The sequence below is a fragment of the Haliotis rubra genome, unplaced genomic scaffold (assembly GCF_003918875.1).
Source record: "Haliotis rubra isolate DU_JTF1 unplaced genomic scaffold, ASM391887v1 Scf1031, whole genome shotgun sequence".
In the NCBI taxonomy this organism is placed as follows: domain Eukaryota; kingdom Metazoa; phylum Mollusca; class Gastropoda; order Lepetellida; family Haliotidae; genus Haliotis; species Haliotis rubra.
In genome coordinates, this window is record NW_025764928.1 from 219,274 (window position 1) to 231,217 (window position 11,944).

General features: G+C 39.0%; 1 protein-coding gene across 1 annotated transcript; it reads left to right on the forward strand.

Moving 5' to 3' along the window:
- The first annotated feature begins 527 nt into the window (after positions 1-527).
- On the forward strand, positions 528-6,220 carry LOC124273039 (proton myo-inositol cotransporter hmit-1.3-like). The gene is made up of 6 exons (XM_046708256.1): positions 528-629; positions 1,444-1,604; positions 3,483-3,609; positions 4,918-5,135; positions 5,532-5,681; positions 5,942-6,220. Exons 1-6 carry the CDS (start codon positions 529-531, stop codon positions 6,109-6,111), a joined length of 927 nt encoding a protein of 308 aa, XP_046564212.1. The 5' UTR covers position 528; the 3' UTR covers positions 6,112-6,220.
- The last annotated feature ends 5,724 nt before the right edge of the window (positions 6,221-11,944 follow it).

Genomic DNA, 11,944 nt, shown 5'->3' on the forward strand with positions numbered 1-11,944 from the left:
GTTTAAACCATCTTTAAGGTTTTATAATTATAGTAATCAATGTTACGAAAATGAATATACAGACAGCTGCTAACAATGGCAAAGTTGTCCAATTCCCTCTGTAGGCGACAAAACCAAACATACCTAATTCCTTTCAAGTTTTGAATGTTAACTGTGACAGAACCTCACTTATGTTTCTTGTTTTATTTGGGATATGTTTCCACATGAGACAACGTAATAATTGTAAATGTTTGAACTTCCCGTGTATAGTTAACATTTAGTTAAGACATAACATTTGTTTTAAAGAACAATGTAATTAAACCAATATTTAACAGATTTCGGATTTTTTGTCTGATGTATAAATCAATAGCATGTTGAATTTGAAACTGTATTATTTCAGAAAACGCACAATACATTTCTAAATCGCTTGTAAAATACAGCTTTTAAGCATTTAAGTGGCAAATGGTTCTAGTTTGTTCTAGTCGGGGTGATCTCGATCCATCTCGTTATATTTGGAGTTAATCTAACATTACAGAGCACGGTTCCTCTATGATTGGTCGGATACTAAAAACGCCTCCAGTCCGAAGAGCGCTGATGCTGTCGGTGATCTTGTCTATGATAACACAGGTGACAGGAGCGGCACCAGTTATGTGAGTGAATTCTGTTTGGATCTTGATTCCAGTGCACACGTCCTTCCATCCATTCATCCTTCCACCCAACCATCCTTGCACCCACCTATCCATCCATCCACCCACCCGTCCATCCTTCCACCCACCCGTCCATCCTTCCACCCATCCATTCTTCCACCCACTTATCCATCCACCCATCCTTCCACCCACCCACACATCCTTCCATCCATCCACCCATCCATCATCCTTCCTTCCATCCATCCATTGATTCATTTATTCATCCATCCATCCATCCGTCCACCCACCCATCCATTCATCCTTCCACCCATCCAACCATCCACCCACCCACCCATCCATCCATCATCCATCCATCCACCCACCCACCCATCATCATCATCCATCCTTCCACCCACCCACACATCCATCAATCCACCCATCCATCCATCCATTTATCCTTCCACCCACCTACCCATCCATCGATCCATCCTTCCACCCACCCACTCATGCATCCACCCACCCTTCTATCCATCCATCCTTCCATCCATCCGTCCATCAATCTATCTTTGTGTGTGCGTCTAAAATGGTATGAATTTACATAATAAGCAGTTGTGAGTGCATGACTTAAAGGTTAAAGTATAAAGCGAGATTGTCGTTATTTGATTCATTAAACGAGACCATTTATAATTTATACATACCCAAGAGCATCATGAATACAATGTCATTTTAAAAGCAGCTTAGTAATACAAAAATGCACAAAACAACAGTGTTTGTATAAAAACTCGGACTGTAAGAGTAAAGCGTAAGAAAATGATTCTTGGAAAATTATATTTTGCAGGTTCTACACAGGAACGATCCTGAAAAGAGGCGGTTTTGCGGTCACAGATGCACTGTGGATGACAACAATTCCTACAGCACTGCAGGCTGTAACATCTTTCGTAAGCACGTGCTTGGTTGAGAAGATGGGCCGCAAGCTCCTGTTTCTTGGCGCACAGATAGGTAACTAATGTCAAGTCACGCTTGGTGACGTTATGACCATAATATTATATGGAGCTACGTCTTATGTCAAGGTCAGCTTAAACGTACCTTCATGACCGTCCACTATGTCTGCTTGTTGTCTGGTTTTGTAGTGAAAACCAAATTGTTCAAATTGTGTATTGTGGTAGGCATGTGACATACACTTAGATTACACAAGTTGCGCCACGTATTAGTGACGTCACAGTATTCATCCTCACCACACCTTGAATAAATATCCATCAGCATTTTCAAGATCCGTGACATTTTTGTTCAGTATACACTGAAAATCCACTGCATTTATTTAGCTTGCCATGCTATGGCAATATATTCGAATCGTTATAGAAAAATGACTCGTGATTGAGAATAAAATATCCAATTTCACTGTATTCAATATACACTAAACGCCAAAAGAAACGTTACCCTCCTTCCTTATTGAATTTGTACCTATCTTCAGCTGCCGTTGTGATGCGCGGACGTCCACTTCTTGGTCTGTCTACGGGGACCCCAGTCTATCTGAAGCCCTGAATAAGTCTTATAACCGTGATACAGTGGCATCCGAGGGCGTTGGCAACACCAGTGTATGTCGACCCCGTCTGCACCATCCCAATGGCTCTTTCTCTCTCTTCCCCTGTTAATCGTGGCATATTTCTCGCACTTGTATATCATATTATGCATTCTAGTCTCTCTTTATACCCTATAGAATCATTCTACACGTGACATTTATGCAAATACTGCTTGCATATTGCTACGTTTTGGCAATTGATATTGCAATGTGTAAAAAGAAAATGGAAAAATGTTACTTTGCAAGCATAAATGTTAACAAAGATAACTTTAGGTGTTCCTAAACACTTTTTCACAATATCAAAGACACGTTCTACTTGTTTTCACTAATGCAAATCAGCAGAAAATGTTATAAAAGACTGAAATCATGGGAATAATTATTTTACAATTTTACACACTCCACAAGAGTTGTTTCTTGTTTTAATAGTTGAACAATGGTCACTTTAAATGGTTTATCTTTGTCTCAAAGCAGAATTTTATTTCAACCTTTCTTTTGGACATCTAAATCACTGTAATTGGTTTATTTCGGCATGGCCGAAAATAGGACAAATTTACTCTTCTGAAAAAAATGCATTTCACCTAAATATGAATGCATTTGAAAAATTGTTTTCGTGATTTGCACAAAGCTGTGTTGTTAAGCTGTCTTGTAAACTAATCCCTTCTAAAAATCCTTGATAATTTTTCAGTAATTCATTAAGGAAGGAGGGTAACGTTTCTTTTGGCGTTTAGTGTATATACAAATGAACATATGTTTAATTTCAATAGAATACTCAATTCTACAGCAAATGTACATAATTTCATTTCATACAAAGTCGAAAGTACTGTTTGACTGACAGTGAAAGACACGTGGTATCATAGTCTGAACTTTAACACAAATCAACAAGACTTTGTTATCTGCATAATGTCATCAAATGTTGAAACAATGGTGAGTGTACACGTCGACGCATTAATGGTATACGACTACGAATGAGGTTAGGCGTGATCCGTTGCCATTTCTGTAGGAGACATTGTTCCAGTTGTTGAGCGGTGACGGGTGGCGCTGGTAGTCTTCTGATTTGTCGATCCAGGTAGTCCCATAAGTGTTCTATCGTATTCATGTCGGGAGAACATGCTGGCCACGTCAAAATGTTAGCGTTATGCAGAAAGTCGTTTGTACGTGTGTGACATGGCTCAGGATGGTTTTATCACTTCATTTCGATTTTTGTGAATTTTTATGTAATATAAAGTTTCTTTTGAGCACCAGTTTATATAAACACAAAATAATGATTTATTAATTTGTATGCCTTTCATTGTCAACAGGGCTGCTCATTTCCTTGATCATTCTTGGACTTGGCTTCTATCTGTCCACGACTTATTCTCCCGTCGTCAGTGATGATATCCAGAGTACCATCAATAACGCTACAACAGTATCCATATGTAATTTCAGGTAATTTACCGTATGTTTTTCATTCAAATTTGAGATGAATGGAACAACACAAGACTAGTTTGAGTACTTATGATACGAGTTATTTGACATTGAGTAAAATTAATTCTGTAACCCAACATTCTGAAAAATAGTGATACTTTTTTAAAAACCAAAGACGTAAGGACATACTGTAACTATAACGCAGAATGTACTGGCTGCTCACGAAATAAATACATTACCTGACAATACAATTTATTCAGCTGTAGACATATGACATCGAAAGTCGGGTTATTCATAAAAAGACATCATTTTCGTCTTCCGACGTGTCAGTGAGTGAGTATGGTTTTACGCCGCGTTTAGCAATATTCCAGCAATATCAGTCTGACCAGAGGTACCTTCAACCCATTCTAGGTTGTCTACGTCCTCATTAAAATAGTCCTCAAGTGCAAACGCAGTGTCATAATTCTCTACTACAGGTACTGATTATAGAGCTGATCAGGGAACTGCGCTGAATTAACAATAAGTAATACCCTGTGTGATGCATGATATAAGTACATTTATAGCTAAAATGGATATAATTATCATTAAAACGCCCGCATGTTATCAGAAATGAGCGGGCAACTGTAACTTGATAATGCCCCCAAATTGCTTGACGACGGGGCATTATCATGCCCGTTGTTAGGTGACGTCATAAGGAGCTCGGCTCTTGGTGTTCAATCACCTACGGCTCGCTTGAACTTGGGTTCAATATGGACGCTATTTCTGACTCACATTCGTCACATGTACCCGTGCCATTATGCATTTTCTTGACGGTGCCAGCCTTAACAATTGTACCATAAATTACAACATGCAGCAATGAAAACATCGACTGGAACTCTGACGTTGTTGAGCACTAAAAACAATGGCGGCTGGTAGTATGGGCAAAGGTCAAGGTCGAATGTCGTCACTCTCAATAGTGACGTCATCTGTTTTGTTCTATGACGTTTCCATATTTGTAAAAAAGTGTGTCAGTGACCTCCGTCGTTTGTTGTTAGCTGTAAATGCTTCAAAACCGATAAAGTTTTTTTGTTTTTATTTATCAAAAATTCTATCCATTTTAGCTATAGTTACGGTAACGCTATTTTTCAGGGCATTATCATTTGCAGAAGCCCTCGGTCTGTTCAACAGTTAATGAAAGACCGAGGGCTTCTGCAAATGATAATGCCCTAAAAAATAGCGTTACCCTTATACATTGTAGTATTATTATTTAACAGAGACAAAAGTTATTAGAAACGTTTAAAGTGAATGCAATATTGTAAGGCCAGGTTGACTGAAGGCTAATTATTTTAGAACATGTGAGCAATGCATCGACTCTTCACAATGCGGCTTCTGCTACGACGTCCTCTCAAGAGCTTCATGTGTACCCGTGTCGGTAAACGGCAGTGCTACAGCAGGGAGATGCTCTTTCAACAGTTCAGTCTTTACCCTCGAAACACAGGCCTGCCCCAGTGATTATAAATGGATTCCAGTAATCGGGTCTTCACTATATCTGGCTGTATTTAGCGCTGGTAAGGAAATGGACACAAATATATAATACTACATATCGAAAAAGTCTTTCCTGCAAAATGTTATTCGCAATGACTTGGTAATAGCACACAATTTTATTGCTTTTGTGACTGACCATTTTTGTGTGTGAACATTTCTGTGGTGTACAATATCATTTAACCTGAAATCAATTCTACATCAGCTTATTGTCAAGGTAATATATAGTGTTTCAATGCAGTTGGATCACGATTTCAGCAACGATTAAATCAATTATAATAAATGGTGTATTCTTTGAAAGTGTAGCAGATGGATAACAATTTCAGCAAAGACTAAAATAGTTTTAACAATGTATTGTTTGAAAATGTAGCCAGTACAGTTTTTCCGTAATGTCTACATTATGTGTTTCGTTTATACTTCAGGTGTGGGCGTGATCTTTGTTGTGATATCTGAAATATTTCCCCTCTGGGCACGCGGCATATGCAGTTCAGTCGCTACTTCAGTTATCTGGATATCTCAGATCGTGGTCACCATGACTTTCCTGTCGCTTGCTGACGCCATCACAACCCATGGTAATAACATTTTCCACATCCATAAAAAATCTGCCCCGATGAGATCGGGTGAGAACTGGTCTTGAGCAACCCATGCTTGTCTTGAGAGGCGACTACCGGGAAGAATAGCGAAGATCGATCCACATGATGTTGATCACTGGATTATCTGGTCAAGACGTGATTATTTTTTAGACCGCCTTAATATGTCTGGATTATACCTGAGTGCAGCGTTAAACAACAAACAAAACATCATTGTTGATTACTGTAATCTCTGCTTGTAGGTATCTTCTGGTTGTATGCGGGATGCTCTTTACTTGCTGTTGTCTTCATCTTTATATTCATGCCAGAGACGAGAGGGGTACGACTGGAGGAAATTGATCAGCTGTTCATGACACGTGAAGAGAAGGTTGTGCTGGACAAACAGGAAGTTGATAAATTATCAAGTCATTAAACAAATTACCGGACGCAACTCTTCATACTTATGCCATTGACATTACAACGATTAAATCTACAATCAATCTAACTTTGTGCAGAGATGACAATGGTAAAATCTTTCTAGTGGAGGATATACATTTCTTGCATTTTATGCCCAATGGAATTGTTCGTCTTGTCGGAGAACTGGTTATTACCTTGCGATCGTGTCATATTGTACGATTATTTTGGGGATTTGTCATTCTCAATGACACAAGCAACAAGTGAAAATATGTCAAATACGTCAGCAAGCTGTTACGTTACCAACGTACTATGTAGAGTTAGTAACCTTCAGGGCCGGAGGGGTTCGATTACCCACATGGGCACAATGTGTGAAGCCCATTTCTGTTGTTCTCGGCCCTGATATTGCTGGAATATTGCTAAAAGCGGCGTAAAACCATACCCACTCACTAGTAACGTTCAGGGATGATACGAGCACATCAAAGGAAGAGGCACCAGTTTCAGGCATATCAGTTTCATCAAGTACAGGATAGGAAACGTGCTTCCCTAACTTTTAGGACATGGAGCTACCTTCCACATTTCCCAACCACCACCCTGTACATGTTGAACTCAGTGTAATACTTGACCAACACCATCACGAAGACTATGCTCTTCCAAGGAGTGAGCGAGTGAGTTAAATTTAACTTCACATCGGCAATATTGCAGCCATATCGTGACGAGGAGTAGAATAAGAATAAGAAATAAAGCCGTAATAAATAACGTCAAATAATAAAACCCTGTCAACGAAGGACAGTAAAATAACTAGAGCATCACAGATATAGATATAACACTAGTTGGAAAAACTAAAACTTTTAACTATAGAAGACAATATAATATAAAAACAGGCTACATATTGCCAACAACTGAAGGTAGATCACCATACTGAGGACCATGGTGACTTACAGTACATTTGCTTCCTGCATGGGACCTAGCTGGATTTGCATCATCCCTTCAGCTGTTAGCAATTTAGAATAATTTAGCCATACTTTAAAAATACACATATTCTACGGTTAATATTGTGGAAAGTTTTAATTGACTTTGAATGTTTTGGCACTTACGTATCCTCTCAGGAGGCTCTTCAAAGGAGAAGCGCAAAGGTGCTTTATCACATATTTGACTGGAAATACTAACTCACACGCTCATTATATCAGATAATGTGGAGGATACTTCTTTCAACAGTTCTCATATCATCGAGCTAAGCAGATGAGTTAAACAAGATATTTGGCAAAATATTCTATTCATTTATAAGTCAAATCCACATCATTAATCCTTTCTCCATCTTGACATGCTGGCGCTGAAGTCATGAAATTGATATTCGATATTCTTTGTATGATTGTCATTGGCATTATTAGGCAATAAACAAATAATATCTTAATATGTGTTGTGTAATATGACAAAATTATATATAAAAACAAACAGTCCCTTACACGGAATTGGTTGTACGAGGCTGACTGTCTGACATATATTTGTGAATCATTTTCGAATAGGAATGATCCTGGGTGACCGACATAAAGAGAGTGTATTCTCTCGTACTGATGGCATCCGTCACAAACACACAAGGAGGCAAGTCAATTGTTCATGTAACCAAACCGAAACATGAGTCTCATTAACCAATTCAGACAATGACCTACTTTTCAGCCGATCCGAATTTTTTCGTGTGAAAGTGAAAAGAGACACTACAAACAAATATGGTTACACTGAATTCAAATTCATCGCTTCATAAGAAAATGGCATTTACAAATTAATCTTAACTTTAAAGTTTAATAAAATCGTGGTTCTATATTTTATGACCTGATTTAGGAAGCATGTCGTTAACTGATACGTCACAGACTGTCCCTGTTTCAAGAGGTCGTACAATGATTCACAATTCATCTGGCTGACTGGTTACACTTGTTATGTATTTTGTGCGCTTATTAAATGTAATCTTGTAACGTACAATGTGATTGATAAAACATCAAGTCCGTACCAGACCGCCACTTTTCTAGCGACCGAGCCTCGTTTTGAGATTTCCATGATTTCCAGATTTCCGTTTGTCAGAGCACGCTGTACGACAGAGCACGCTGCACTACGTGTTTGCAAGGATTAGAAGGAGCGTAGTGTTGCAATATACAAGTGATTAGATGTATCAAATAATACTGATTAATATCTATATATCCAGTTGAATAAGTTGGTCTCAAAATTCTGGACTGGTTATTGTACTAAGTTGCGCAGTAGAACGGAACCCAGTCATTGTGTAATCAATGTTTTGACTTGTGTGGTAAAAGGCAAAAAGGGGAGCTGCCTCTGAATCATTTTGTCGCTGATTTAAAGTGAATTTAAAGCTGATAAATGAAAGTTTACTTACTACCAGTATAAGCTCTAGGAGATCAATGCAGAGGGGGCGTGTCTGAGTGAATTAAGTAAGTCACGTGTGTACATACGCTCATACCTAAGCACTAATCCAACATGAGTGGGCTGGCTTAACGTTGATTTGAACACTACACCACTTGACAGGGCCCCGATCCACAAAGTGTTCGTAGCGTTACGACCTGTCGTAACTCTATAGTTTATCATAGACTAAAGAATGTCGTAGCGCTACGAACGTTTTGTGGATCGGGACCCTGGTCCTCGGTTCACAAAGCTCTCGTAAGCCTAAGATCTCGTAACTTTACTCGTAGCATTCGTACCTCCTATACTGTAACATAGGGAGTACGAATGCTACGAGAAACGTTACGAGATCGTAGGCTTACGGGAGCTTTGTGAAACGGTGTCCAGGACCCAGGCCTCTAACATTTACCACTCTGGTGACAACGACGGCAACGGGTATAGTGGTCACAATCCTATTCTACCAAGTCGTACCCAAGAATATTGGTTTCTGGTAGGACGACGGGACGCAACTATGTATAGCGAAATCAGGCGATCATTGGATGTCAATCTCAATTGCACATTATATTATCAATCTCAACTCCCTGGGGAGTTGCTGTACCCGCAACTAGGTGTTTGCACCCTAAAGCTTTAAGCTGATTGAGGCGTAAAAGAACAACAAAAATATCTTACATGTACATATATATATATATGCTCTCTGCCTCATACCATTCATTCACCTGATGAAGGAGTAAGGATATACCCCGAAACGTTGTGTCCCTCCTAATAAAGAAAAACTCCCTGCCCTAACAAAAAATTTAGCACTCGATCCCGTAAATCACCCCTTATGACACGCTCGGGTTGCTGAAGACTGCTGTTTGATCCGTTTTAAACGTCCATTAAAATCAAACTTGACAATTTCAGGCGTCCGTACTAACTTTGAGTGCACAGAGTTCGGTGAAGCCTCTTTTGAGGTTCTTGTCCCATGACTAAATTTATAGGTTAATGTATCGTGTTCGCCACTAGCAAACGAGGCCGTATAACCCAAATAAACTTGTTCTGCACAGCATGCAGTATCAACACAATACGCCCATTCATTTCAGGGTGCAACTGAACCGTGTGTATTCTGGTTTGGTCTGAGGACCCACTCGCCGAACTTATATCTCATAGGCTTTTTTTATCTTCTAATGTTTTAAGAGAGAAAAACAACTTTATTACATGCCTAGGATATAATAATTAAGTCTGTTTTCAAATAGTATACTCATTAATCTCCCTTTGCCAATATTTACAAAATTTCAAGCCTTTGTAAATGCCTCATTTACAATGACGTTTGCAAGCTTGTAAATCTAGTTTTTGCAGTGAATAAGCCTCGTTTGAAGCGATGAATGCAGTCATGCGTCTGAGACGACAAATCTACCCATGGGTACAAGTTTAGATTTATCCTACCTGTTTGTATCACACAACTGCCTATCATTTTATTTTAGAACCATCTAAGACCTGCATTATTTTGTTTTCCCCTAATATTATGGTGTCCAATCAAGATGCATTTGAAACACAGCTCAAAGCAGGTTGCTATAAGGCTCCCCCTGAATAGTTCACCTACATATTGATGAAGCCGGTAAACGAGTTACATTTGAGAGCTTGATGTCATGTTTGATTATACAAGGGATTAACATTATGGGCCCGCTGGGTACGAAGACTATCACACAACACATCCCTCAGTAGAGAAGCCCTTCAAGCCTTTATTTATACGTTACCTGCATCGAATCACTAGAAAAAATGCCTTGGTGTTAAGAAAACGCGATATCTTATCTATTCAACCGAGACAAAAAACAATGTTCACTGGCAGTCTGAAACCCGACTCCCTGGGGATACTGTAACTGGCAATTCAGATGGCAGAATGTATCATCACAAGGCCACCCAGGCCTCTATCGTGTATCACAGTAGTAGTAGAAGAACAATTTGCGACCCTACCCTAGTACTATATAAAAGGAAAGGGATGTAACGACGGAACCACCCCCTCCTCAATCTAAGTTAGATTTCACCGCGTAAACTATTTTTAAAGCCCCATTGAGGCCTACGGATCAAAAGCGAGATGATGTCCCTACAAAATGAGCTATAAATGGTCACAATCGGATCATTATTTCTAAAGTTATACGCCACGACTCACCGAAAAAAGCTACCTCCGCAATTCCAAGCCAAAATCATGGATCACCCAACACAGCGAAAACTTACCTTTTAAATTCGTTTATTAATTCCAGCCACGTTGACAGCACCTATGTAGGGCTAGATCGGCCTCGATCGGCAGCGCCATTCCACGGGTCTAAAACCTTATTGCAACATCTACAAATCATTTCCTCGACAGTAAGCAGACATTTTCTCCAGAACCATCGGCAATGATACTCACTTGTCTTTCTGATGCTGTTTCTAAGCGTGACACGCCCCTGTGGTGTCAACTGTTCGTCGTGCCTCACATAGTTCTACTGCGAGAATAAAAACACCCATTCTTTTAGAGACACATTGCCTCGTGTTGTTTCAAACGCGCTGGAGGTGTTACACATCTGAGAGAAATTGAAAACCAGCATATCACTGACCTGACTTTGCAATATCAAGCAATGAAGTAAGTAAATATTATAGTTTATATGACCTATATTTAAATGGAGCCAAACAGGACGTTTAATTAAAAATTATTGTGAGTCCCCATTAAACCAGCAAAATAAAACACAGACAATTCTACAATATTCAGTTATATATTGAATAAAAACAAGGTTAAAATGAATGTCAGTACAGATTCCTAATACAATACAATTCAGTCACAAATTTGAAATACTGGGCCACAAATCTAAAATATTATCCCACCAAAGTCTTGATATTTCTGGTAAACAGATGTACGGATTGAAGATTGTTGATAGCTGTAGAATTCAGTGTAGACGATGCCTCTTGAAACATTATGACCAGCTAGACCACAATACGAACATCTGAAACTTACTGGAATGAATCACAATCTTCCGCAACAACAAAGAGGAGGTAACTCTAACTCCTCAGCTTACTCTAATAACAGGTGAAATTATATAGCCCAAGTTCAAGATGTAAGTTCAACGTTTTAAATTTGTGTGACCCATAATAACTAAAACTTAATTAATGTGGCATTTTGATTAACAAAACACATCCACATAACAATACTCACTGTGTAATGTTATGACGTCATACGAGATTGAGTGAGTGACGTGTTTAGTCACATATATAGACCCATTGGCACTATTTCATCCACATCGTAATTTAAACACTTATATAATAATACGTATTAGAGTCTATTACCTGTCAGGGACTAAAATATGATAGGTATAGATTTAAAACCGATTAAAACTAACATTAAAACGGCGATTAAGACCATGTGAGAAGACGACAATTTTTTCATGCTTCTTCAGCCCTCTTTGAAGGCACAGTCACTAGCAAATAGCAAAACGCTA

Excerpts from the sequence above, each read along its gene's own strand:
- LOC124273039 (XM_046708256.1), top strand. The coding sequence starts at position 529 with ATGATTGGTCGGATACTAAAAACGCCTCCAGTCCGAAGAGCGCTGATG. Across the intron at positions 3,610-4,917 it reads GTATCCATATGTAATTTCAG|AACATGTGAGCAATGCATCG; the intron begins GTAATTTACCGT and ends TAATTATTTTAG. Across the intron at positions 5,682-5,941 it reads TGACGCCATCACAACCCATG|GTATCTTCTGGTTGTATGCG; the intron begins GTAATAACATTT and ends CTCTGCTTGTAG.